Genomic DNA, 26,464 nt, shown 5'->3' with positions numbered 1-26,464 from the left:
TGGTAGTTGGTGATGGGAGCTGAATCCGACCCCCGCAGGAGGCACCCCGCCAGCAGGGACGGGGACTGTCCCTGTGCCCTTATGGTCACTGATGCCACCTCGTGTGTGGGACGGGCAGGGTGTGCGGGAGCCACCGTGGCCGATGCAGAGGAAACAGACGTCAGAGGAGAGCCAGGCTCTGTGGGCAGGCCGTCCAGCCCAGGCCCAGCTCGGTCCTCGGGATTGAGTGGGCTCTGCCGCCTACAGCCTTCTCAGCCGCCCTGTGCGCTGCCCACGGCACAGCAACCGCTTCCCTCAGGCCTCCCGCTCTGCAGCGCCGTGGCCGTGGCCGTGGCCGCTTCTGTCCCCATTTGATGGTGCAGGTGTGATCTGCTCGGGGTCGAAAGGGCGGTGCTGAGGGGCAGTGCCCTGCGCAGAGCTCCAGTGTCTGGGGAGTCCGGCGTGGCACCCATGGGCCCGGGCAGGCCCACCCTTTGTCCCTGCGGAGCCTCCTGCCTCGGGCTTCTGCAGACGTGGCACTGGCTTTGGTCCTGAAGGTTCAGGCAGCAGACACCTTGTTGGCCTGCATCCCCTGTAGTCCCGAGAACGAGGCATTACCCGCCGACCGACATGAGATCTGAGTAGCATGGAGGCGGCCGCCTGAGCAGGTTCCCTCCCTGCCCTCAGAGGTGGCTGTCAGGCAGCCATGGCCTCCCAGCCTGTGCCAGCTCCCCCTTCCTGGGCTGCCCTGTGTTTGCCTGTCAGTTAGACCTCGGCCAGGGCAGTCCTATGACCTTGTCCTGGCACCTGTTCTCGCTCGCTCTCTCTCTCTCTCTTTTCCACGTGATCCGAGCTTTCCTCTTCCCTATGGAAATGCCCATGTATGTCTGCCGTCTTTGTACCCAAGTGTGGGTGTCTAACCCACATCTCAATCAGTCTGTCTGTCTGTCTCCCTCCGTCCATCTTAGCGAGATCCTGTCACTGCAGCCCCAGCAGGTGACGAGAGGGGTGCGGAGCACATGGTGCGATGCCCTCACTGAGGAGGAGCGTGTCCTGGCCAGACTGCGTTCCTTTCTGACCCTCTAGACCAGCGGTCGGCAAACTCATTAGTCAACAGAGCCAAATATCAACAGTACAAAGATTGAAATTTCTTTTGAGAGACAAATTTTTTAAACTTAAACTATATAGGTAGGTACGTTGTTATTAACTTAATTAGGGTCCTCCTAAGGCTTAGGAAGAGCCACACCCAAGGGGCCAAAGAGCCGCATGTGGCTCGCGAGCCGCAGTTTGCCGACCACGGCCTAGCCATTGGGGGACACCGAGCTCTGCCTCCTGTGAGCAGCCAAGCTGGGCGGGGCTCACGCAGCGCACACTGACCACTGGGGCTGGTCCCGGCCATGGTTGTGCCCAGGGCATCCAGGAGCTCAGTCCAAGGCGGGACTTCCTGGCCCTTTCCACTTGGCCACACCTGCCAGGCGGGGTCAGGAGGGCGCCAGACGGACACACACGCACCCCACTGCCAGGGCAGCACTCGGACACGTGTGCTCGGACACGTGTCCGCGCTGGAGGGCGGGCGCCGCAGTGGAGGAACGTTGGGGGAGCGGGTGACACTCTGCCTCATGTGGCGTTTGCATCGTAGGGTGGACCAGCCGCACTCAGTTCGAGGAAACATGGGCCACCCTCCTGGGCGTCCTGGTGACCCAGCCCCTCGTGCTGGAGCAGGAGGAGAGCCCCCCGGAGGTAAGCCGCCCGCAGCCTGGGCGTCCGCCGCTGGCAGCCGGCAGAGGAGGGCAGCCAGCGCGCTTTCCCATGTCACCTTACTTGTAAGAGTAGCAGGTTTCGTCTAGACCAGCCGTGGGCAAACTACGGCCCGCGGGCCGGATCGGGCCCGTTTTAAATGAATAAAACTAAAAAAGAAAAAGACCGTACCCTTTTATGTAATGATGTTTACTTTGAATTTATATTAGTTCACACAAACACTCCATCCATGCTTTTGTTCCGGCCCTCCGGTCCAGTTTAAGAACCCATTGTGGCCCTTGAGTCAAAAAGTTTGCCCACCCCTGCTCTAGACTACTGCTTGGAGCAGAGCGGCTCTCCCGCGGCCGGGGAGCTGCCTGGCCGCCTGTGGGCGCCGGATCCCAGTGCGTTAGGCACTGGGGTCAGTAATTCCCGACTCAGCACGTAGTTCAGTCAGAAGGAAAGGGCACCTGAGGAGGCCGGGCCGAGGTGCCTGTGCTCACCCAGAGACGTTCCCAGGCGTCTGGGAGTGGGCTGTGTATCGGTACAATATTAGGAAAAGCCACATTCAGAAGGCAAAGCCCGGGAGAGTGAACGTCATGGGCCCTAGTCCTGTTCTGGCAGGAGGGTGGCCTGACTGTGGAAGGGACAGTTCAGTGGTGGGTGTCAGAGCCGCGTGCACGGCCCACGCGTCGAAGCTGGCGGGTGGTCATGTGCCAAGTTCTCGAGGTAGTGGTGCCTGTGGGAGACCTTGCTTTGCGCAGTGGACGTTTGCCCATTCGATTGTTTCCAGTGACCGGTGTGGGGGCTGTGGTGGGTGCGGGCAGACAGGTTGGGACCTGGCGGGGAGGGCGTGTCCCCCTGTGCACTCAGGCTCCTTCCACCGGGCCGCGTGGTCTGTGTGCAGGTGGGCACAGGTAGTGCTGGGGCCTAGCTGCTCATGACGTGACCCCATGTGGGCTCCTTCCAGGAAGACACGGAGAGGACCCAGATCAACGTCCTGGCTGTGCAGGCCATCACCTCCCTGGTGCTGAGCGCGATGGCCGTGCCCGTGGCCGGCAACCCCGCCCTCAGCTGCTTGGAGCAGCAGCCCCGGAACAAGCCCCTGAAAGCACTCGACACCAGGTTTGCCGTGTTGCCGTGTCCAGGGCACAGCGTGGAGGGGCCTAGAGGCACGCTCCTCCCACCCCACCCAGGGGCCAGCAGCTCACCCGCCCTTTCGTTTGTTACTGAAACTAAAAAGCAAAGCACCGGGCGTGTTCCTGCGAGAGGTGCACGTGCTAAAGTGACTTGACCGGCCGCAGTGGACACGGCCTGAGGTGGCCGGCCTCTGGCTGGCAGAGTAGGAACTGGCCGGCCAGCAGGGTCTGCCGGGCTCAGCAGGCGCCGCCCGCAGAGGCTGTGCTGTGCTGCTGTGGGTGCCTCTCCTTTAGGCAGAGCTGGGGCGGGTCCTGGCGTCTCTCACGTCTAAAATGTTAAAGGAACTGAAAGTTGGACCTTTGTCCTGGATTCTAGGTTTGGGCGGAAGCTGAGCCTGATCCGAGGAATTGTAGAGCAGGAAATCCAAGCAATGGTGTCGAAGAGGGAGAACATCGCCACCCATCACCTCTACCAGGCGTGGGACCCCGTCCCCTCTCTGTCTCCGGCCGCCACAGGTGCCTGTCGGAGCGGCCGCTTGTCCCCGGGCCCGAGCGTGCGGTGGCCAGCACACTGGCGGCAGCGGGGGGCAGCCAGAGGCTGTGGCTTCGCGTGCTGCCCTGGCCCATGGCAGTGCCGGGCGCCCTCAGGACTGGCAGCTTTAACCCTCTTGAGGGAATAAAACCGGGAAGCAAATGCTCAAGAGAAGGGAACGTTGTGGGGTGTTTCTTTGTTTTTAAATATGTTTTTATTGACTTCGGAGAGGAAGGGAGAGGGAGGGAGAGAGAGAGAGACCCCAGTGATGAGAGAGGAACATCCATCAGCTGCCTTCCGCATGCCCCACGCTAGGGGTCTAGCCTGTAACCCGGGCATGTGCCCTGGCCAGGAATCAACGTGGTAACCTGGTTCACAGGTCGACACTCAACCACTGAGCCGCGCCAGCCGCGCTGAGGGTTTCTCTCATGCGCACTTTTTGCTGTTGGATGCCCTGTGTTCTAGGCCAGTCTTTGTGATCCCTGGACTGTCGGAGGTGGTAGGTTCTCCAGGGTTTGGTCCTCAGCCTTTGCTGCAGGGCTCCGTGCGCCCTCAGACATCCGGGCGAGAGTCAGCTGAGTGTGAACTGGTCCCTTGGGAGTCTCGGGCCCGAAGGGCAGAGCAGTCGCAGCATCGCTGTCCCAGGAGCAGCCGCTGCAGGCATGCGCGGAGCACGTGCTTCGGGCAGGGAGGTCTCGGAGGGAGCGGGGTCAGGGGGCCTGGGCCTGAGGGAGGGAAGCTGGGAGGGGTGTGGAGAAGACCCTGAGGCTGAGAGGGGGCACCGCCCGCACCCTGACCCCGGTGGGCGCGGCTGTGCTGTCGTCCGGGCCCCAGGCCCCTTGCGGGCTGCTGCCACCTCCACAGCTGCAGACTCGGGCTGTGCCGCTCCGCCAGCCGGTGCCCGTGGAGCCAGAGCCGGTGCCTCCGGGAGAGATGGGCCCTGCCAGCTGCCTACTGTGAAGGGACAGAACTTCCCAGGCTGTGCCTTGCCAGGCTCGACGGCACTGCCAGGCAGCTCTGACGTCCTGTCGCCCGCAGGTGCCCTCATCAGCCACGACAAGCTGCTGCTGCAGACCAACCCCGAGCGGGAGCTGGGCAGCATGAGCTACCAGCTCGGCCAGGTCAGCCCATGCCCCATCCTCCGTCCTCGGGTTTGGGCCACTTTCACCTTCAGAAGCAAAGTTAAATGCGTTTCAAATGAAGCGAAGGGTGACTTTTATTCGTTTTATTTATGGTATTTATTCTGAGAAGGGCTAAGGTGTTTCATGAGTTGATCACGTAGGTGTGTGTAAACAGTGGAAGAGTGTGAGGTAACTGAGGTGAGGGAGGGCCCGGGCCGCCGCCTGTGCTGCTGGCTGGGTCACTTTCACGGGCTCTTGAGAAGAATGGGCCGTTGTGGGCACGACAGGGAGGCGGCGGGGACACCCGAGTGTGGCAGCCTTGGCCCCGCAGCGGCTGTGTTCTCCCTCAGCGTGTGGCCGTCACGCAGAAAGCCCGGCCCCCAGCTGCTCCCCGCCTTCCAGGGCTTCCGTTTTGAAGGCAGAGCTTTCTGAGGACCCCCCCCCCCCCGGGACCCACTGATCTGAGCAGGCCCTGCCGGTGGTGGGCCCCTCACTGGCCGGACCCCAGGCCACACCTGTGCCCTGGCCCTGAGCCCAGGGAGCCAGCGCCAGGCTCCTCGCGCTGACCCAGGCCTGTGTTGAAGGTGTCCATCCACTCGGTGTGGCTGGGGAGCAGCATCACGCCCCTGAGGGAGGAGGAGTGGGACGAGGAGGAGGAGGAGGAGGCCGACGTCCCCGCACCCCCGTCGCCGCCCACGTCTCCAGTCAGCTCCAGGTTCCCACCGCCTTTGGTTAAAGCCCTTTGGGGTTTATGAGTCGTCGGGAGGTTGGGGCCTCGTAGATGAACCTGTGTGCTCCACAGGAAGCACCGGGCTGGGGTGGACATCCACTCGTGCTCGCAGTTCTTGCTGGAGCTGTACAGCCGCTGGGTCCTGCCGTCCAGTTCCGGCCGAAGGACCCCCATCATCCTGATCAGCGAAGTGGTGCGATCTGTAAGTTTACCTCGCCCGCCCCTAGTGCACACAGGCACGTACAGGTGTACGTACATGTACATGTGCACACACGCATGCACATGCACGCGCACTCAGGTGTCGTCTCTGGGAGCCTGAGAAGAACTCTCAGGCCTGGGACATGGATGGTCTCTCCGCCGGTGCAGGAGCAGCTCTGCATGTCCACCCCATGGCGGACAGGTGCTCCGAGGGCAGGGGCAGTGTCGTGGCGACGTCATGCCGCTGCCCAAGGCTGGAGGCTCCCCTCCTTGTCCTTAAGTGTCTCCCTGGGGCCGGGCTCACAGCCCACACGCCCCTCCGAGAAGCACCGTTTTGGAGTTTTTGTTCTCAAACTGTTGGTCCCAGGATTCCCTTACGCTCTTCAAATGAGCGGGGACCCCGGAGAGCCTGTTACGGGGTTATGTCTGCTAGTGCTCACAGAGTTGGAATCAAGTCTGAGAAGTCATTTGTTTTTGTTAGTAATCCTCCCTGAGGACATGCTTAGAGGGAGAGATGGCCACATCCATGATGGGAGAATCGTGGGTCGGCTCCTGCCTGCAGCCCCAGGCATGTGCCCTGACAGGGAATGGAGCTGTGACCTCCTGGTTCAGAAGCTGATGCTCAACCACTGAGCCACGCCGGCGGGCTGACGCTCCTTTTAGATGGACCGTGAAGAGCTGAGCCTTCGGCAGCCGAGCGTTTATTTCTGGAACAGCGTCTCTGCTGGGCCTTTGAGAGCCTGACCCGACGCCATGGGAAGGCCTGGGCTTTGGGGGCAGAGCAGACATGGGCTTGTCCGTGGTGACCGCTGTGGGCAGGTTCCCTGCAGGTCGTGGCTATCCCAGCTCCGCCCACTGCAGCGAGCGCGCGCACAGGCGTCCGTGAGGATGTCCCGACCACGCCGCGTGTGTGCCCTGCCTTGAGGTCCAGGGTTTGCGTGTCGGCACGCATGGGTGCCCGGAGCCCGGTGTCGCTGGGCTGGGAGGAGGCGTGCTGGGTGCGCTCCTTCCTTTCCTGATAGCGGCTCCCCTTCCTGTCCGAACGTTGTGTCTGCAGCTCCTCGTGGTCTCAGACCTGTTCACGGAGCGCAGCCAGTTTGAGATGATGTACCAGACGCTGACCGAGCTGCGCAGGGTGCACCCTCCAGAGGACGAGATCCTCCTGCAGTACCTGGTGCCGGCCACCTGCAAGGCGGCGGCCGTCCTCGGCATGGTGAGCGGGCGGGCACTGCGCGTGGCGCCGAGGGGCAGCATCAGCCGGCAAGGTCCACGGGGACGGCCACCGCCCGTGGGAGCACGTGGGCTCCGCTCACTCTGGGCTCCCCCGTGGAGTGTGCCGTGGTGGGCGAGCCGCACTTGGGGGCTCCTGTGCGCCTTTGTCAGGTTGTCTCGGTGGCGCACGGGCCAGGAGCTGGCTGTGTGGGGGCCCCTTCTCCGGGGTGCTGCTGGCCCCTGCTTCCTATCGCCAGGGCCCCTCCCGGGACTGCTCTGTCACAGTCCCCTGCACTCCCACCCCACAGTGTGGGTGTCACAGCCTTGTCACAGGAGGCGGGCAGGGCCTTTGGGGTCCCTCCTGGCTCTGCCTCCAGCTGATGAGAACCCGGCCAGCGCCACACCCACTTTCTGGGCGGTCGTCTCCATGTGGTGTTGGGGGAAGCCCCAAAAGTGGAAACTCAGGATCTGTTCCGAAGACCTGACACACAGCCTCATCCAGACGCGTCAGAACTTTCATGTGGAGAAACGTACATACATGGCCAGGCAGCTGCCCACGGCAGGTCAGCAGGCGCCTCAGGCAGTCATCGCCCCCATCCGGCCATGGCCCGTCTCTGGCCTGACCTCTCTGTGGGCACATCCGCTTCCTGCGGAGTCAGCCCAGCCTGAGGCTAGAGGTCGGACAGTCACGGAGGGTTAAACAAGCCAGCATTTCCCAGACGCCTTGGCTGCTGGGCCGTGTTACGTCTCTGAGGGAGCCCCGTGCACGCGGTACCTGCTAGACAGGCGTCCGGCCGGGGGAAGGCGGCCTCTGAGGTAGCGCATGTGGAAGAGAAGAGCAGCCGCTCCGCCCGCTGCCCTGCGCCACCTCCGCTCGCCCTGCGCGTGGCAGCAGCCGGCGGTGTGCTGTGCCCTCGCAGACCCCTGGCACCCTCCTCTGGTGCAGAGACGCTCCCTCAGCAGTAACCCCACTGCGGGCTTGGCCCTGCCTGTCCTGACAGCAGCGAGCAGGCGCCTCGTGGAGCCCTCACCGTGAGTCCTGCCCCAGGAGAGCGAGGCTGAGGCCAGGGTGCTGGGCCGCGTGCTCCAGGTCACACAGGACCAGGCAGAGGGCTGAGCCCACGCCCGGGCCTGGCTGTCCTCCCCACAGAACCCGCCCCTGCGAGCCCAGGCGCCGAGCAGGTGCCCCCGTCCTGGGTGGCCCTGGTGCGCCTGCGAGCACCCTCTTCGCAGCTGCGCCCCGAGTGTGGAGCCGCCCTTTGTCTTTGTGGGCGCTGCGGCCGGCCTGTTCCATTGTGGCTGTGTTTTGTGCTCAGGCCCAGGTCCCCCAGGCGTGCTGTGTGTCAGTAAATCAAATCAGTAAGAATTGTTTCTGACGAGGCCCGGAGGCCAGATGGCGCCCTGGGGACTCCTCGTGCTGGCGGTGCAGGGGCCTCGGGCTTCTCCTCCTGACGCATCAGCCCCCTGCCGGCCCTGGCGGTGCCTTCAGAGCTGGGGCCCTGGAGGCCTGGGGGGAGAGTCCCTCGGCTGGTCCCCGATCTGTGGGGCCGGGGGAGAGAGGGAATCCTCGGTCACGCAGGGACACGGCGGTTCCTGTGGGCGCCGCCCTGCCGGCCTCCCGGAACCGCTGAGACTCCAGACTCTGCCGGCCGGGGTCGCCCTCCCAGGGGAGGGTCTGACCCGCCGTGGCTGCCCAGCACCCGCTTTCTGTGGGGTCTCACGTGGAGGGCACAGTGTCGGTTCCTCCTTAACGCGTGTGGTCAGGGTGCTCGGGAATGGGCACGCTGGCATAGACGACAGTCGGGTCCCCCGGACTCCCTCAGGGCTCCCAAGCCCGACTGATTTACTTCAGTGACAGGAGCAAAGTCAGGGAGGGCGCACGGGGCCACGTCCACAGGAGACCGGGCTCAGCTTCGGAATCCTCTTCCGGAGTCACACGGGACGCGCTGTTTCTGTGCAATGTGTGTGAAAACCCACGCGGAGCCCTGCCCTCCAGGGAGGCCCCTGCCTGGCCCGTCCCAAACTCCAGACCCCAGGGGTGGGAGTCAGCACCCCCACACTGCCCGCACAGAAGGCCCGGCCCAGGCTGCCTCTTAACAGTCGGCTGGGAGCGCTCCCTACACCTGGGCCGGACGCCTGCCAGGGCAGCCTGCACGCCCTCCCGCGCCCCCACCCCCACCCGCCAGCTCGACAGTGGGCCTGCAGGCGAGCCCTGGTGGCCTCCTGCCCTCGAGGTCCAGCCCCTGCCTCTGCCCCGGCTCCAGGACAAGGCCGTGGCGGAGCCCGTCGGCCGGCTGTTGGAGAGCACGCTCAGGAGCAGCCACCTGCCCAGCAGGATCGGGGCCCTGCACGGCGCCCTCTACGTGCTGGAGTGCGACCTGCTGGACGACACGGCGAAGCAGCTCATCCCCGTCATCAGCGACTACCTCCTTTCCAACCTCCGCAGCAGCGCCCAGTGAGTGGGGCTGGAGGGCCGGTGGGGGATGGGCATGTCAGGCCCCAGCCTGTCACAGCAGAGCTGCGGCACCCGGGGCCCCTCTCCTGGGCTGTGGCGCCTGCGTGACTGAGCGGCTGCCCCTGGTTGCAGCTGCGTGAACCTGCACAGCCAGCAGCACGTGCTGGTGATGTGTGCCACCGCCTTCTACCTGATGGAGAACTACCCTCTGGACGTGGGGCCGGACTTCTCCGCATCCATCATACAGGTGACCGCCTGGCACCGCCCCGTGGGGTGGCACCGCTGGGAGCGACAGGAGCCCGAGGCAGGGCCCTGACCCGGACGCCTCCTCTCACTCAGATGTGTGGGGTGATGCTGTCGGGAAGCGAGGAGGCCACGCCGTCCACCGTCTACCACTGCGTCCTGCGGGGCCTGGAGCGCCTCCTGCTGTCCGAGCAGCTGTCCCGGCTGGATGCCGAGTCCCTGGTCAAGCTCAGCGTGGACAGGGTGAACGTGCACAGCCCGCATCGGGCCATGGCCGCCCTGGGCCTGATGCTCACCTGCATGTACACAGGTGAGGGGGCCAGGCCCACCGGTGTCTGGGCTGTTGACGGGTCTCCTGTCGCTGCTCCACGGGATGCGGACCACAGTCCCCGAGGTTCTCGAGGGCAGCCCAGAGCCGCGTTCCCTGTCGTGTTGCTGCGCGGGCGTCACACACACCTGGGGACCAGGGCTCCCTCCTGGTCCCGGCGCCTCGGGTTCGCGGAACTGCTGTGCGGGTCCGGGCGCCTCCCCGGAGCCGGCCAGCCTCCCAGGCGCGTAGCAGTGCTGCCCTCGTTTCAGGGAAGGAAAAAGCCAGTCCCGGCAGAGCCTCCGAGCCCGGCCCTGCCGCGCCCGACAGCGAGTCCGTGATCGTGGCCATGGAGCGCGTGTCTGTTCTTTTCGACAGGTAAGCAGGGGAGCCCGCTCACCCACGGCCGCCGGGGCTGCGCCGAGCAGCTGCCCGCACGCACGTCTGCCGTCCTCTCGGCCGCCGCTTCCCACCCGCGTCTTGACCAGCCTGGGCCTCGCTCGCTCCAGAGCGGGCAGTGCTTGGCCCCTGGCACCCAAGTGCCCACATCTCCCGAAGGCGGGCACATCAGTGGGGTCAGCAGGGCACATGGAGGTGTGTGGAGGGCTGGGCAGTGACGGGACCTCCGCCAGCACCTGCTGCCTTTGAGGGGAGCCGTGGCCCCAGCAAGCTCACGCGGCGCCCAGGGCTGGGCAGCGCTGCATCGGGACGGCTCCCGGCAGGAAGGGAGGGTGTGCAGGGCCCAGCGCCAGCGTGGACAGCAAGCACGCGGGCTCTGAGAGGATTGGCTGCTTCCCACACAGCGCGGTGGTCAGGCTCCGTGTGGGGTGATGCTGTCGGGAAGGGAGGAGAAACTTGCCAGCTCTGGGGAACAGGCGCGGGGCCTCATCGGACTTTGGGGGACAGGCCTCCATCCAGGGGGCATGATGTGTATGGCGTCGGGGAGGCTGGTTCTGCCCACGTGGCCATCACATGGTCAGCCTGGCCACCATGGGGTCAGCTCGCCCGTCACGTGGTCAGCCTGGCCGTCACGGGGTCAGCCCAGCCAGCAGAAGCCATTTAGGCTTTCACCAGGGCACACTGAGCCAGACATGCCTGTGTCCGTCTGGCTAGGCGACGTGCTCAGGGAGGCTCAGGGTGCAGTGTGTTTGGAGTTGAAGTTGGACATGAGTGTGTGCAGCTGTGCTCCTGTCCCACCCATACTGGTCCAGCCCTCGCCGCCAGTGCTGGCAGGGCCACCTCAGGTCCCCGCCTTCCTGGGGCTTCTGTCCCAGGGCCAACAGGGAGGCCTTTCAGCACTGGTGGGTGGGAGGGACGGCCGGTGGGTGCTGGCATCTGTGGGTGGGTGGTCGGTCGTGGGCACACCTGGCAGGAGGCACGGCCCGCAGCTTACAGAGCACCCCGTGTGTGCCCCGAGGGTGACCAGGCGGCTCTCCCAGTGTCCAGAACAGGACCCCTCGGGGGCAGGTTCCGGGGCCCACAGGGAGGACCAGCAGGAGTGCAGGCAGGTCCAGGTGAGGTGAGGAGAGGAGGCCCCGCGGACTACAGGGCCGCAGCGTGAGGCTGTGGCGGGAGAGGCCCCGGAGGGCCGGCGCCTGACGGCAGCAGCGTGTCCCGGGCAGCGCTTTCATCGCACGTTCGGTCTCTAGTGCAGAGCCAACCCTCCCCCCGCCCCAGCACCACACGGGCCTTACACACCTTTTCCTGGATCGTGGCCTCGCGTGGGAGGGGGGCCCCAAGCCTGGGCGCTTGTCTGTGGGTCACTCGTGAGGTCCCCAGTTAACATTCTAGGTGCCCCCTGGAGACCCGCCTGCAAAGTCTCCGAAGGTCCCAGCGGGGAATGGGGGACAGGACGGGGCAGGGCTGACTAGTCCCCTCCTTTCAGGATCAGGAAGGGGTTTCCCTGTGAAGCCCGCGTTGTGGCGAGGATCCTCCCTCAGTTTTTAGATGACTTCTTCCCTCCGCAAGACGTCATGAACAAAGTCATCGGGGAGTTCCTGTCCAACCAGCAGCCCTACCCGCAGTTCATGGCCACCGTGGTGTACAAGGTGAGGACTGGCGCCCAGGGAGGGCGGGCGTATAAGGTGAGGGGTGGTGCCCAGGGCGGGGGGGGGGCACCCAAGCCTGAGCCGGCTGACCGGCTTAGGAGCCTGGACGTCTCTTGCCACCTGGACGTGCTGACCAGTGGACTTGCCAGCGGCCTGGTTCCTGCCCCTGAAGCCAGCACGGCTGCCTGTTGAAAGGGTGCCCCTCCCGCACCCGCTGAGCTCCGGCCTCTCCTCAGGTTTTCCAGACGCTGCACAGCACGGGGCAGTCGTCCATGGTCCGGGACTGGGTCATGCTGTCCCTCTCCAACTTCACGCAGAGGACCCCGGTGGCCATGGCCGTGTGGAGCCTGTCCTGCTTCTTCGTCAGCGCGTCCACCAGCCCGTGGGTCTCAGCCATGTATCCTCCCAGGGTCCGGGGCCGGGCGGGCAGCCCTGCCTCCCACCACCCTCTCTCCTGTCAGGTCTGGGTTGTGTCTGTGTGACTTTCCCAAACTAACCTCGGCCAGAGCCCAGGTGTCAGGGTGCCATTGACCTTGAGCCCCTAGAGAGCAAGACGTGGACAAGCCACAGGAAGCATGCTGACCACGGGCAGGAGAGGCGGGCCCTGCCCCGCGCCAGCACCGGTCTGTGCAGCGGGGCCGTGCTGTGCTGGTTCTCATTGTCCTGTCGCTGTGCTGCGTCCTCCCCGGGGAGGCTCAGTGGAGCTCCAGCCCCACCCACAAGCGCTGGCTGCCAAAGGGGCGTTCCCTCTGCAGGGAGCCGGGAGGGCGGGCAGGGCGGCCTGGCCTCCTCACTCCGTGGGAGCAGGGCTAGCAGGAGTGGCCCTGCCAGCACCGCATGGGGAGCCAGGCCAGGTAAGTGCTCCGAGGGGAGCGCCCACTGCGCTGCTGGGGCTCCGGCTTCCTCCCAGCTCTGCCCACCCCGCCTCTGCTGGGCAGAGCTGCTTTCCAGCTGGATGGAGGCAGCAGAGGCGGCAACCCGCCTGGGAGCTGTCGGAGGTGGGAGGCGGCTGCGGGCGTGGCCCAGGTCCGCTGTCCTGCCCTGGCCCATGGGCTCCAGGAACCTCTGGGCAGTCAGATCCGCGTCGGTCGGGTCCGCGCTTGCACTTGCTCCTTAACTCCCCCGCAGCCTGCCCCACGTCGTCAGCAGGATGGGCAAGCTGGAGCACGTGGACGTCAACCTCTTCTGCCTGGTGGCCACGGACTTTTACAGACACCAGGTAGAGGAGGAGCTGGACCGCCGGGCCTTCCAGTCTGTGTTCGAGGTGGTGGCGGCGCCAGGAAACCCGTACCAGCGGCTGCTGGCATGTTTGCGGAACGTTCACAAGGTCGCCACGTGCTGAGCACCGCGGGGGCACCGGCGGCGGGTTCGGCGGGGTCTGTGCCCAGCAGGAACCCTGCAGTGGGGCCACCGCAGGGGGTGCTGCGGCCGATGTGGAGCTGAGCCTGCGCCCTGGCGGAGAGCAGGCGTGGCTGCGCGGCTGGCCCTGCCTGAGCTGACTAATGCCGGTTCACGGTGTGCACCTCCTCCCCGACGTCATCACAGTCCGGGCGGCCCGGCTGCCGCTGCTCTCACGTCTGACGTCCAGCCAGGCGGCACCGGGAGCCAGGGGCCTGGGCTGTGTCCTGCTCCCGGCAGGCGTGTGCGGTGGGTGGCGGAGCACGCGGGCCGGCGCCACGCTTCCCTTTCTCTGTTTTCTTCTCAGGACTTAAAGTTTAATTCTATCAGTAAAGAGATTAATTTTAAGGTACCTTTCTATGCCGTGTAAGTCTGCGCCGCTCGCCACAGCCCCGTGTACGCGACAGGCCTGCCCCTCCCACGTCACTGTCCGGCTGCTGCTGGCCCTGGCACCTGCCCCTCAGCACGTGGCTCCTTCACGGCACCCCCCACCCCCCGTTTCCACGCAGCTACGTTAGGCAGAGCGTGGTGAGCGTCAGGTGCAGACGGCTGTCAGGCCCTCCGTCCTCCCCAGCGGAGGCTCAGCTTGCCCACTCCAGGGGCGGGCCTTCCTGAGAAAGACCCCAGCACCTCCTCACCCTGTGCCGGGCCTCCTGGCAGCCCCGGAGCGCCAGGTCCGTGCCTGGGTGATGGGCTCTGCCTAGAAAGGCAGGGGTGAGGCAGGCAGGCAGTCACTGGTCAGTCTGTGGCCCCTCGGACGGTCGCCTCTCCCCAGGCCCAGGCCCCTGGACCGCTTACTGTTTTCAAGCCCAGCGTGGTCAGAACATCAGTGCCGATGGGGCTGGAGGGGGGGCCATGCCCAAGGAGCCCCGAGTCCTTTCAAACCCCCGTCCCCAGGCACTCTGCCTCCTCCGTCCCCAGAGGTGGGCTGGCCGCTTGCTCATAAGCTCAAGTGCAGTCAGGGTTCGAGGTATTTCACGTAAGGGGAGGTCACTTTGAAACTTTCAGGTGTGGGCAGAGGTGGAGCCGCTTGGTCAGTGACCCTCACCTGCGTGAGGCCTGTCATCTCACCACCATGCACAGGCCAGTGGTAGGGGCAGCTGGGGCCAGGGTCTGCCCGTGGCTCGCACGGAGGGCTGTGGGCCCCTCAGAGCAGCCTGCACGTTCCCGGCAGCCTCAGTGGAGCCTGGCTGAGGTGGGCACGCCGGGGTGGGCAGGCGCCTGAGCAGGCCCCTCAGGAGAGAGCCACCCTCCTCCCTCGCTCACCTGGGCTCCCATTTCTCATCCTGGCGTCTCCCCTAAAACGCCTGCGGGGTGTTTGCGTTTGTCGGGAAGAACGAGGTGACTAGGGTTTGGGACCCTCCCCGCAGGCTCACGCCATGGGCCCGCCGGGCGCGTAGCCAGCCTCAGCCACAGCGTGGCCTGGGCAGCCGCTCTTGTGGCTGGAGCAGCTGGCCCGGGTGCGCGTCACGGCTGTGCTGGGTGAGCGTGCGCACACGCGTCTGTGCTCACGTGTGTATCTCCAGGCACAAGGCCTCCGGGAACAGCTCCCCTAGAAGCCGACCTGCCTTAGACCTGCCTCCTGGCTGCGCTGCCTGCGCGATGGACGCCTGAGGCGGGCGGGTCCTGGCTCATTAAACCCGCTGAGCGGAGTCCCCCTTGTCAACTGCGCTCTGAAGTCTGCGCACAGTCACACCGGGGTGTCGAGGTCACTGTCAGGTGTGTGTTGGGGGTGGCTTCCTGCGAGTAGGATCAGGAAACGTGGACGAGACCGGGTGGGCCTGTGTGCACCACCTTGCAGCGTGTCTGTGCCCACTCCACCCCCCCCACCCCACCCCCCACCACCCCGCCCCGAGTGCCTTCATGCCACGCTTCTGGCAGCTGAGCCCCTTCCGGCCGGAGCCGGTGCTGAAACTCCTCGGACTCCCCGGAGGCGGCCGCAGCCGCACCCTGACCGCACCCTGACCCGTGCAGGCGCCCTCGCTGCTGGGCTGGCTTTTGAGCTCCCGGGGCCACGGCTGTCAGTCCGCGAGTCGCACTCTGAGCCCCGGGAGCAGTCGCAGCTCGGCCGCGGCTGGTCGGCTTGGAGCTCCGGGATTTGGGGGAGTGGCACCCGCTTCCTCTCTGCACGGCTGCTTCCTCGCAGGTGTCCTCATGGGGCTTTTGTTCCTCCCTCTGTGGTGAGGGCCCAAAACCAAAACAGGCTGCTGCCTGGGTGATGTTCCGTCCGGGAGGCGGGGGTGCTGGGCAGCGCCTGGAGCGCCCGGGGCTGGCTCTGCGGGACCAGGAGCACCGCATTGTCCCGGGCGGCCTGGGCTCACGTGTGGCCTGTGCACGGCAGGGAGGGGCCTGCTCAGATGGCGGTGACAAGGGAAGGTGGCCTGGGAGAGTCCAGGCCTCGCTCTCGCCAGCCTGTCGCTTTCTAATGAGCGGAAGCTACTCCTTACCCCAAGTGCTGCTGGGAGCAGCCTGCCCTGGGCAGCCACTGCAGCCCCCGGCAGCCCCTAGCCCCCGCTGCAGCCCCCAGCCCCCGCTGCAGCCCCTGGCAGCCCCCAGCCCCCGCTGCAGCCCCTGGCGACCCCCAGCCCCCGCTGCAGCCCCTGGCAGCCCCCAGCCCCCGCTGCAGCCCCTGGCAGCCCCCAGCCCCTGCTGGCCATTGCAGGGGTGTAGCCCGAGCTCAGTGGGGCTGCAGTAGAGCGGCCATTAGGGGTTCAAGCCAGCACCGGGAGTCAGCAGGGCTGTGATGGGCGCGTCCCGGAGCCTGGCCCGGACCGATCTACTAAAAGGGGAGGGGAGGGCGGACACGAGATGGATGTTGTTTGGCAACTGCAAACCTGTACACCTGAATTAAAGCAAGTCAAACCCAGCTGTGCGAGGCCTTTGCTTCTGGAAACCTAGACTCTGCTGAGGGCCTGGGAGCACAGAGCTCGCCGCTGGGTGGAGCCCCCGAGACTCGAGACCAGGCGTGGCCCTGGGTGCCCATGGCCTCCGGCCTCTGCACGGCCCTGCCCTGGGCTCCCGGGGCGGCCATAGGTGCCGAGCACCACGCAGACCCCAGCGCCAGTCTCAGGGAGACGGGCCTCGCCCGCACGCAGCCTCCCTGGCCCTGCCCCCTGACCCCTCTTCTCCTGCAGGTGCAGCTGGACGCCTGGCCCCCGCCCTCTGCCTCCCCCTCCCGCAGAGCCTGAGGCTCCCAGCAGGCCATGCAGCTGTGCCCAGGTACGGAGGCCCCCAGCAGAGGACAGGCCCAGCTCCTTGTCTTTGGGGGCTCGCTGGTGTCACTGACACCTGCAGAGGGACAGCCGGGCTCCAGCCTCGCCCCCGAGTCCCGACACGCCCGCTGGGGTCACCCGGTGCCAGGCCCTGAGCCCGGGAGTGACGCTGTGGGCCAGCGGCTGCCCCGGAGGCATTGGGAGCGGCGGCAGTCCCGGTGGTATCCCCAGCCAGGGACCCTGGGGTGGCAGCATGTCCTGACAGCCACCTGCCGGCCCCCGCCAGGCGGCCCCAGCCTCTGCCCTCCCCGAAGCCCCGCGCCCACGTGCTGAGCAGCGAGGTGAGGCGTCCGCGGGCCTTGGCCTGGTGGGGAGGGTGCTCTGGCGGCTGAGGCCAGCACCAGGGCCAGAGAAGCTCACATCCTTCGCCTGAGGGGCAGGACTTCCTGGAGGGAGTGGGCTTTCTAGTCACGCACTGCTAACACTCCTGAGTCGGTGCCCAGTGCCAAGGCCCAGAGGAGGGTGGCAGCCGTGAGCCCTCCTGGGGGTGCGACAGGGCCAGGCGGGGGTGTCCCCTTGACCTCAGTGACCCCTGAGGCCCAGAGAGCAGGGCTCCCACCGGGAGCTGACGACAGGGCCAGGCCTGACCCAGGAGCCGGCTCTGAGATCCCACCCTTGCCACCCTGTCCACTGTCATTCCAGCTGTGACTGAGGGAGGCGGGCACCCCAGCTGCTGCCCCGTCCTGGGCACCTCCCTGAGCTCAGGCCGCCGCCAGAGCCCTACGGTGCCAGGCGGGTGGCGGGGGCGGCCAGCAGGGCTTGCCCAGCAGGTGCCCGGGCTCATGGCATGGACCACTGGCTTCTCTCAACATTGCGCCGCCTCTAGGTGGCGCCCTCTCCCTGCTGTCCCCACAGCTCCCCTGCCTGTGGCCCATGGCTGCCCCCGGGCACCCAAGTCCCTGAGCCCGGCTCTTAAGCCCACCTTCGGTCAGCTCCCCGCAATACGGCCTCACTGTCTCACGGTGCCCTCCCCACCCAGCCGCGCTAGAGGCCAGGCTCCATGTCCCCTGGCCCTTGGGACATCAGGCCTCTGCCAAGTCCTGACAGGCCCAAAGGAGGGTGAGGCCACGGACCCAGCCAGCAGCAGCCCCCTGTCCGAGGTCAGCATGGAGGCCGCCAGGAGAGGCGATGACGAGCCTGGGCCAGGCCACGGCGGTTTGCATTGGCTACTTGGTGGGTGCGGAGGAGGGACGGTGTCCTTCACAGGGAGCCTGCCAGCCCTCGGGCCACACCCAGCCCCGGGCTCGCCTGCTGGTGTCAAAGCCTGGCCCGGCCCCTGGCCCACAGGTGACCTCACCTTTTTGGCCTCAGGCGTTTCATCTGTAAAGTGGGTGTTAACAGTGCCAGCCTCCCTCACAGGCGTGCGGCGAGGGTCCAAGCAAAAAGCACACGGTACCGTGTGGAGGACGGTGCCCAGCACTCGGGGTGCTCCAGCTCCTCCATGTTTCTCTGTGGTGTCTAACCCGGGCCACACAGCCGGGAGGGAGGAAACACAGCAGCTGGCTCGGTGGCTCCAGTCCCAGGCGGGGAAAGGGCAGGACCACAGTGGAGTAGGAACACTTCAGAGAGAATGTGGTATCAGAGCAGGGTTTTGAAGGATGAATAGGAGTTTGCCCGTAAGAGCAACGTCAGTAACGTCTAGGTTACTGGGCCAGGGGGTGACTTAAGGTTGGTCCCTTCATTCGTTCACTTACTCAGCGAGCCTTTGCCGGCCCTTTCCTGTGGGGCCTGAGGACGCAGGAGCACCCGCCCGCCAGGAGGAAGGGCAGGTCTGGTGCTAGGGCAGCATGGCCGGGGCCGTAGTGGGGCAGCCCAGGGCAGGAGGGACACCCACACCGGCGCCCAACTCCTCTCCGGCCTCAAGAACGGTCCTGGCGCCTCAGCCCACCCCTGTCACCCAGGCCGGCCAGCAGCCCCCTGCAGGGAGGGAGATGGGCACGCAGAGGGGCAGGGCTGGGCATGCTCAGGGCCGGAGCCGCTCCTGCCTGGCCTGGGGTTCACACGTGTACATTCCCCACTGTAAGGCGAGAGCGTGTTGCCCGGGGCGCTGTGCGTGGGCCTTGGGAGAGGAGCCCTGGCATGTCCCTGAGGGTGTCCGCTCCTGTGTCCACTCCTCCTTCGTGCCCGTCTCTGCCCCCACCCTCCATCTGTGCCCTCAGTCCCCATCTCCCTCTCTGCCCCGTCTCTGTGTCTGGTCCCATCCCCACCCTGGGCTCTCTGGGCTGTGGCCTGTGGGCTGCCAGGCTGAGGTGGGGGCTGCGGCCTGGGTCCCACCTCTCAGGAGCCAGGTCGCCCAGCGCAGGCGCCTGGGCCCGTGTGGCCTTGGCCATGGAGGCCTGGCAACTGGGCTGGGGCGGAGGCAGGGCCGGGACCCTGGGCCGCCGGTGTCGGGCCTGGCCCGCCCGCTGCAGTATTGATGGCCCGTCACGGCGGCCCTGATTCCTGCGCTTTCAGTTAAAAGGTTTCTGTTGTTGTAGCTGATGCAGTTGCTCTGTTGCTATGGAAACGTGACATCAAAATGACGTTTCCCGTTTAAAAGCTTTTAACTAAATTCCTGCCTGTCAGATGTAGGCCCCATTTTGAGCGTGGAGCTGCCTTCCCAGAGTGGGGCTCTGTCCACGGCGCCGGCCCCGGCCGCCCTGAGCCGCTCGCTCACCCACAGGCGCCTCCGGCATGGCCGCGGCCGAGGTGCCCGGCTACCTGGTGTCCCCTCAGACGGAGAAGCACCGGCGGGCCCGGAACTGGACCGACGCCGAGATGCGCGGCCTCATGCTCGTCTGGGAGGAGTTCTTCGAGGAGCTGAAGCAGACCAAGCGCAACGCCAAGGTGTACGAGAAGATGGCCTGCAAGCTGCTGGCCATGACGGGCGAGCGCCGGCTGGGCGAGGAGATCAAGATCAAGATCACCAACATGACCTTCCAGTACAGGTAGGCTCTGCCCCGCCAGGCCTGCACTGCACACGAGGGCACCGCCACCACTGCCGCGGGCACCGCCCGCCTGCCCGCCCGCCCTCGTCTGACCCCCCCTGGCGGGGGCTGCTGCTGGCAGCAAGCAGGTGGGGCCCTCATGGTGGTGAGATGGGAAATGAGGCCCAGTGAGGGCAGGGCTGGGGCAGATTTCAGCTCCTGGGGCCTCTGCCCGGATGCACCAAGGGCACCTTCCGCCCTGCCCCACGGCCCGCAGGCAGCTGCCCCTGGCCCGCACCCACCCCAGCCAGGAGCCTGCAGCCTCCAGCGCAGGCTGGGTGCCACAGCAGGTGTTGGGATGCCGCTAACAGGGAAGCTGAGGCCCAAGGCAAGAGGCTCAGCTCCCTGTCTGTGAGTCCTGCCTGTCCTGCTGCTCAGCCGTTGGCAGCATCCACTGCGCCCACTGTGACCTCAGGGTCGGGGAGCCCTGAGCCCAGGGGGGCCCACTCGTGGGAGGGTCCTCGTTTGTGAAGGAAGAAGGAGACCCGTTCCACGGTGCCCCCCGCCCCGCAGCCTTGGGGGAACTGCGGGTGGGGCGCAGACGGGCTCCGGGGGAGGCAGAGGCGTTGTGCAGGAGGGAGCTGAGCGTGGCCTGTGGGCCCAGCACCTTGGGGTTCATGCCGCCCAGGCCTGTCTGCAGGGGGCACAGTGTGGAGAGGGTCACGGTCAGGGTGAAGGTCACTGGCTGGTGGAAGGTCGCAGATGGGCCAGGGTCTTGCTGACGTGAAGGTCAAGCAGGAGCTGGGAGCCATGGGGGCAGCGCCAAGTGCGTGGGGTCCTGTGGGCGCCTGTGCAGGGCTGGGCCTGGGCTGCCCCCGAGCCTGGCAGTGCCCTGGACGTGAGGGGCTGTCCTGGGTGGGCCCGCTGGTCCCAGCCCTGCTGCCTCCTGGTCCTGGTGGCAGCCCCGGGCAGGAAGCAGCAAGGGCGGGGGGGGGGAGGACCATCCTCTATAGGCGAGGAGGTTGGAGGTGTGTGCAGGCTCCTCGGGCCCTTGCCCCCTGAAAGGCTGTTTCCAGATGCATTAATTTAACGTCCTGTGGCCCATGGAGGAGCAGGGCCTGGGTCTGGCCCGGTTCAAAGGCCCTTTCTGACCCCCAGCCAGGCGGCCAGGCCCCGAGCAGAAACGAGCTGCTGGGTCAGAAGGCAGGGAGCCACTTAGTGAAGCAGCGAGGAGTCCCGGCCGCGCCAGGGCCAGGGCTGAGCGGTCTGGGCCCTCAGCCCGGTGGGGGCTGCTGACCAGCCTCGCGTCTGATGGGCAGCGCTCGGGCTCCCATCGGGGTCTGCGGTGATTCATTATTTATCCCGAAAGCCTCAGAGTCCCAGGGGAGGGATTCGGTTCGCTCCTGGAGGCGGAGGACGCGGGCCAGGCGGCCGGAGAGGAGGTGCAGCAGAGCGGGCACCTGGCAGGGGCGGGCGCAGAGGCTGGGGCATGCCCAGTGCCGCACGGGTTGTGGCGCACCCTCGGTGCGGCGCCGCTCAGCTCCTGTCGCCGGGGAGACACAGAAGCCAGAGCAGGAGAGAGACGGCCCAGGCTGCACAGCCCTTAGCGGGGCACTGTGCTGACTCGTTCCCTACCCCCCCCCCCCCCCCCGGCAGAGGCTGCCCCTTATTTGCTCACAGTCGCTCTTTGCATATTGAGGCTCAGGCTAAGGAAGCCTGAGGAGGGTTCCTCGCAGTGTGGCTTGTTGGAGTTCAGGGGCCTCCCGTGCTGGGGGGCAGCCTTTCCTTTTTCTCCAAGGAGTGGGCTGGCTCGAGGGGGTCCCTGGAGGGGCTGGAGAGGAGCCTGGGTGGAGGCTGGGGGTGGGCCTTCGCCCTGCGCCCAGTGTCTGCTGGGCCTCCAGGGGATGGACGGTGGTCCCGTGGCTGGGAAGACAGCAGCCACGCTCTGCCACGTGTGATCTGTCCGTGGCATTTGGCTGGGGCTGTGTTCTGCTAAGGCAGCCTCTGCTCACCGCCCTGAGCCGCGGCCCCTCGTCGTCTGGTTGTGCTGTGGACTGGGGCGACTCGCTCAGATGGCCAGGCTATTTCCAGCAACCGTGGCCGCACCCCGGTGGGGAGCCCCATGGGGGAGACGGGAGCTCGGCCACAGGGCACTCCAGCTGCAAGGTCTCCCGCACGGAGCAGCGTGGGGCAGGGACGGGGCCACAGGCCGAGGCTGGCCAGGGAGCCGTGGGCTGCGGGAGGTACTGGGTCTGCCTTGGGGCTTCTTTCTGGCCTGGCCTCGGGTGCAGCTCTCCAGTGGGCCCGCCTCCCCAGCCCTCACCTCTGGGGATGGCCCGGGGCAGGGCTTGTCTGCAGGGAGGGCAGGACGCTGGGCCTGTGGGGGCTCGGGCTGCTGGTGGGCAGAGCTGGGCTGTGTAGCCTCTTGGCCCGAGGTCTGAGTGGAGACGAGGGGTGTCGGGCAGTGTGAGCAGGGGCCTGCCCGGCCCAGCCCTGCTGCCTCCTGGCACCTTCCGCCAACATGGTATCTGCTCAGCCCGCGTTCGCCGGGCACCGGGCATCGTCCGACTAAACCTTCCCTACGGCCGTGTGAGGAGCTCGCGTTGATCATCCCCGTTTTACTGACGTGAACATGGAGGCTCAGAGAGGTTAATGAGCCTGCCCAAGGTCACACAGCAAAGTGGTAGCTAGAGACACATCTCAGACCAGCTGGACGCCCAGGGTGCCCTTAGCTCCTGTGGGTCTCCCTTCCCTAGGCCGCCTCTTCAGAAACACACGTTCCTTCGTTGCGGTATCTGATGTTCGTGTGTCACCACGTCCGTCCTCTGATGTGCTCCCCGTCGGTCGCGTTACGGCCTGTAGGGTGCTGACTCGCTGGGCAGTGCCTGTGCACCGCGGGGAGCTCAGCCACCGGCACGCGAGGGACGATGGAGTGGCCCCGCCTCCTTCACGCTGCGGCTTTTAGCGTCCAAGGCTGCGTAGGTCCCGAGCCCAACTTCTTTCCAAGCCCAGTGTCACCTTGGCCCTGAAGCCTGGCCCATCTTTCTGGGGAGGCCTGTCGACCCAAGAGTGGCTGCCCCCCGGGTCCCGGAGCCGCGCTGCCTCCGCCAGGGGCCGGGCGGGCCGGGCGGGAGCAGGTCTGTTTCTCACACTTGGCTCTTGTGTGTCTCGTTGCAGGAAATTAAAATGCATGACAGATAGCGAGTCCGTCCCGCCCGACTGGCCCTATTACCTAGCCATTGATAGGATTCTGGCCAAGGCCCCCGAGTCCTGTGATGGCAAACTGCCGGACGGCCAGCAGCCGGGGCCCTCCACGTCCCAGACCGAGGAGTCCCTGTCGCCGTCGGCTAAGTCCACCCCTCTGTACTTACCGTATAACCGGTGCTCCTACGAAGGCCGCTTCCAGGACGATGGCTCCGACAGCTCCTCCAGCTTACTGTCCCTTAAGCGCAGGTAGTGTGCGTGCCCTCCTCCGGCCCCTCCACAGGAGGGCTGAGCGGCCAGGGGACATGGGGGCTGGGTTTTCAAGGGTGAATAGGAGTTGGCCAGCGGAGAGAGAGCAGGAAGTGTTCTCTCGCTGGCGGGCTGTAGAGGGAGGCGGCCGTGAGCGCCTCCAGGGACAGGGCGGCCTCGGCGGGAGGCTCCGCAGGGAGGCAGCGGTCCCTGGGCCACGTGGCGGTCCTGGCACAGGCTGGGTGTCCCCGGCTGCGTCGCTTTGAGCTGTGTGGAAAGTTCGTGACCTCTCTGGGCCTCCGTGTCCTCTGTAAACGGGTGGGTCAGTGGCTTCTCGGAGGGTGGCTGCGAGCGTCAGAGGGGAGGACACACTCGGGCGCAGGGCCCGGCCCATGGAGGAGCGCCAACTGCCCCCATCTGTGCGCCCGCCCTGCCTGCCCCTCAGCCTCTGCTTCTGGGTCCCCCTGACCCCCAAGCGGGCCCTGCCCTGGGGTCCCCTTCACATCAGGAGAGGCGTGGGCTGAGCCTCCAGTGTCCTCGTAACCTGGCTGCGTGGGGACGCCCACCCCCTCTGCTGTCTGTCACGTGCTTCCTGCCACGTGACCCGCCATTGGGCTGTCAGCCTGCCACGCAGGAGACTCACCCCCGTGGTGTGGGGGCGGGAGGGCAGAGGAGGGGACATTTGGGGTGGGCTTTCAAGGGTAAGTAGGAGTTGGCCAGTTGGAAACAAGGACAGGAAGTCTGGATTAGAGCCACGGCCTGACCCTCCCGAGCCCCAGTGTCTGAGTCTGCCATTCGGGGGGGGAGGGCGGCATTTCGGGGGCCTTCGATTCTGACACCCCCGGGGTTGGAGCGCTTGTTCCGTTCATCTGTGCCCCGTCCTGGCGGGGATTTCTCAGCAAAGACCCCGGACAAAAACGCCTTTGCCCACAGCCAGGGGGGTCGGAGGGAAGCCTGAGCCCGGCCAGTAGCCCCTGTGGACTGAGCCCTGTTCCCAGACGCCGGCTGCCCCAGGGGTTGCTCCCGGGCTGGGACTCGGGACCCAGAGCTCCGCCCTCTGCCCCTGAGGTTGGCTGGGTCGCTGTTCTACTCAGAAGCTTGGGGGTGGGCAGGCCTGAGGGTCTGGTGGGATTGGGCAGCTCCCTGCCCACAGTGGGGGTCGGTTCAACCAGAGGTGCCCCACCCCTCGGCAGAGAGCGCCCAGCCTGTGCTGCCTTCACCCCTGCCCACCAGGGGTTCCTCCTTGCCCCCCCCCCAGGCGCCTGCCCTCCTGCCAGCCCCCCAGCCGCCTGCCTCCCCCCCCAGGTCCAGGTGGCTGGGACTTAAAGGGGCCCATGACCCAGGCCCTCTCTCCCGCGGCCTCAGTTTCCCCATCTGCCCAAGGCCAGCAGGACTGGTGGTCTCTGGCTCCGTGGGAGAGCCACACCGCCCAGCACCCCGCCCACCCAGCCTTCCTCCTCTCTCCCCGGTGGCCTCTGCACCCTGAGCCCCGCCCCGGGCCTGTGCCACCAGCCCCCCAGCTCAGTGCATTTGGGGGTGTCCTCTGGCAGGGTGTTCCCTGCCCTCCCAGACTCAGGACCTGGGTGTCCTGTGAGCGGGCCGTTGGGGCCCTGTGGACGGCAGTGCCCGTGGCCCGTTCACCGTCCTGGACGCTGAGCGCCCTGAGGCCTCGGTCTCCCCTTGGCCGGCGGGTCCCGGGGAGGGTCGGGCCGTGCCGCTCCCTGGCCGCGCTCACCACGCTGTGCCGCCCGCAGGTCGGAGGAGCGGCCGGTGAAGAAGCGCAAGGCGCCGGGCGGCCCGTTCCGCAAGCGGAAGCTGCGGCTGCTGGAGGCGATGCTGGAGGAGCAGCGGCGGCTGAGCCGCGCCGTGGAGGACACGAGCCGCGCCCTGGAGGACACGTGCCGCGAGGTGCGCCGCGTGCTGGACCAGCAGCACCTGCTCCAGGTGCAGGGCCTGCAGCTGCAGGAGCGCATGATGAGCCTGCTGGAGAAGCTCGTGGCCAAGGCCAGCGGCTAGGCGCCCGCAGCCCCTCCCGGCCCGGCCACAGGCCGGCCCCGCCCGCCTCGGCACCGAGCGCCCTGGGCACAGGCCGGGGTCCCCCAGCGGGAACCTGCTGGCGTCGCGCTCCACCGTGGTCCCCGCCGACGACACCTGGAACGCGGGATGCGACGTGTGTGTCTCCTGCCCGAGGTGGGCACAGCCGCCTTCCCGGCAGAGGCAGCCCCGGCTGGTCTGGGCCAGAGAAGCCAACGCAAGCAGGTCGGGCAGATCTGCTCCAGGGCAGCCTCCCCCGGACAGCGCTCTCCCCCCCAACCCCCGGCTGCCCCCAATGCCCACGGACACTGAGGGCCCTGCCTGCCCCAAACCCGCGGACACTGAGGGCCCCGCCTGCCCCAAACGCCCGCAGACACTGAGGGCCCCCCGTCTGCCCCAAATGCCCGCAGACACTGAGGGCCCCCCGTCTGCCCCAAATGCCCGCAGACACTGAGGGCCCCCCGTCTGCCCCAAATGCCCGCAGACACTGAGGGCCCCCCGTCTGCCCCAAATGCCCGCAGACACTGAGGGCCCCCCGTCTGCCCCAAACCCGCGGACACTGAGGGCCCTGTCTGCCCCAAATGCCCGTGGACACTGAGGGCCCCGCCTGCCCCCAATGCCCGCAGACACTGAGGGAGGAGGGCGCAGGGCCTTTCTCCCCTGCCCAGGACGTGGGCTGGGACCGCCCCTCGGTGGGGACTAATAAAGGGAACTCTTCCGCTCACGTCCCTCCGCTCACTCTGGGCAGATGGAGGCCGAGACAGCCTGGCGTCGGGGAGCAGACAAACGTGACTGGACGTAAACACGTGGTGGGATGTGATCGCGGGCAGGGAAGGTGGGCCACGGGGAGGGGCTGGACTCCGCCCGTGGGGGGGCAGGGGGGCCAGGGGGGCCGGGGGTCAGAGGCGGGCAGGGCTGTGCCAGGAGCCTCCGCCGCTGGGGCCTGGAGGGCAGCTGGCCTCAGTGCCTCTGCCCCGGCCAGTGGCGACCTTTCTAGAAGCTCCTTGACTCCTTGGGCTCCGGGCACTGGCTGCAAAGGAGGCTGGTACAGGAGTGCCTCCTGCCTGGGGCTGGCACGCTGCTGCCCAGGCAGCAGGCTCTGAGGTGACAGGGAGGGTGGGCTAGTGGCGGGCGGCACGGTGTGACTTCTGGTCTGAAGGAGCCCCCTCTGATGGCGCTGGGCCGACTGCTGGGGACAGGGAGAGAGGGCCAGGAGGCTGCCGTGGTCACCGGGGCAACGCCGCTGCTCACTGGACACTCCCGTGGCCCTAGCCAGCCAGGCAGTCACCAGGGCTACAGAGGTCACCTAGGAGTGCAGAGGTCACCCAGGGGTGCAGGGGTCACTAGGGGTGCGGAGGTCACCAGGGATGTGGAGGTCACCAGGGGTGTGGAGGTCACCAGGGATGTGGAGGTCACCAGGGTTGTGGAGGTCACCAGGGGTGCAGAGGTCACTAGGGGTGCGGAGGTCACCAGGGATGTGGAGGTCACCAGGGTTGTGGAGGTCACCAGGGGTGCAGAGGTCACTAGGGGTGCGGAGGTCACCAGGGATGTGGAGGTCACCAGGGATGTGGAGGTCACCAGGGTTGTGGAGGTCACCAGGGGTGCAGAGGTCACTAGGGGTGCAGAGGTCACCAGGGATGTGGAGGTCACCAGGGGTGTGGAGGTCACCCAGCCAAGCAGAGGTCACCAGGGATGTGGAG

The 26,464-nt window shown here is 66.7% G+C and overlaps 2 protein-coding genes across 5 annotated transcripts in view; both read left to right on the top strand.

The window, feature by feature from the left end:
- The window catches only part of HTT (huntingtin), a 102,862-nt gene extending 89,415 nt beyond the window's left edge, over positions 1-13,447 (top strand). For all 4 annotated transcript variants that reach the window (XM_059676833.1, XM_059676815.1, XM_059676823.1 and 1 more), the window contains 14 exons: positions 1,619-1,719; positions 2,687-2,841; positions 3,232-3,371; positions 4,426-4,508; positions 5,093-5,223; positions 5,311-5,440; positions 6,494-6,649; positions 8,913-9,103; positions 9,236-9,350; positions 9,443-9,656; positions 9,926-10,031; positions 11,539-11,701; positions 11,938-12,098; positions 12,830-13,447. In XM_059676833.1, coding sequence (XP_059532816.1) covers positions 1,619-1,719; positions 2,687-2,841; positions 3,232-3,371; positions 4,426-4,508; positions 5,093-5,223; positions 5,311-5,440; positions 6,494-6,649; positions 8,913-9,103; positions 9,236-9,350; positions 9,443-9,656; positions 9,926-10,031; positions 11,539-11,701; positions 11,938-12,098; positions 12,830-13,043 — 2,060 coding nt within the window. In that variant the 3' untranslated portion in view covers positions 13,044-13,447. The remainder of the gene's footprint in view (positions 1-1,618; positions 1,720-2,686; positions 2,842-3,231; positions 3,372-4,425; positions 4,509-5,092; positions 5,224-5,310; positions 5,441-6,493; positions 6,650-8,912; positions 9,104-9,235; positions 9,351-9,442; positions 9,657-9,925; positions 10,032-11,538; positions 11,702-11,937; positions 12,099-12,829) is intronic.
- A 3,697-nt stretch (positions 13,448-17,144) lies between these two features.
- On the top strand, positions 17,145-25,045 carry MSANTD1 (Myb/SANT DNA binding domain containing 1). The gene is made up of 3 exons (XM_059676792.1): positions 17,145-19,298; positions 22,455-22,730; positions 24,485-25,045. The coding sequence occupies exons 1-3, from the start codon at positions 19,045-19,047 to the stop codon at positions 24,744-24,746; spliced, it is 792 nt and encodes a 263-aa protein (XP_059532775.1). The 5' UTR covers positions 17,145-19,044; the 3' UTR covers positions 24,747-25,045.
- Positions 25,046-26,464: the final 1,419 nt, after the last annotated feature.

The sequence above is a fragment of the Myotis daubentonii genome, chromosome 1 (assembly GCF_963259705.1).
Source record: "Myotis daubentonii chromosome 1, mMyoDau2.1, whole genome shotgun sequence".
In the NCBI taxonomy this organism is placed as follows: Eukaryota; Metazoa; Chordata; class Mammalia; order Chiroptera; family Vespertilionidae; genus Myotis; species Myotis daubentonii.
The sequence above is the reverse complement of the archived record's forward strand: the minus strand, read 5'-3'. Positions and strand labels throughout refer to the sequence as shown.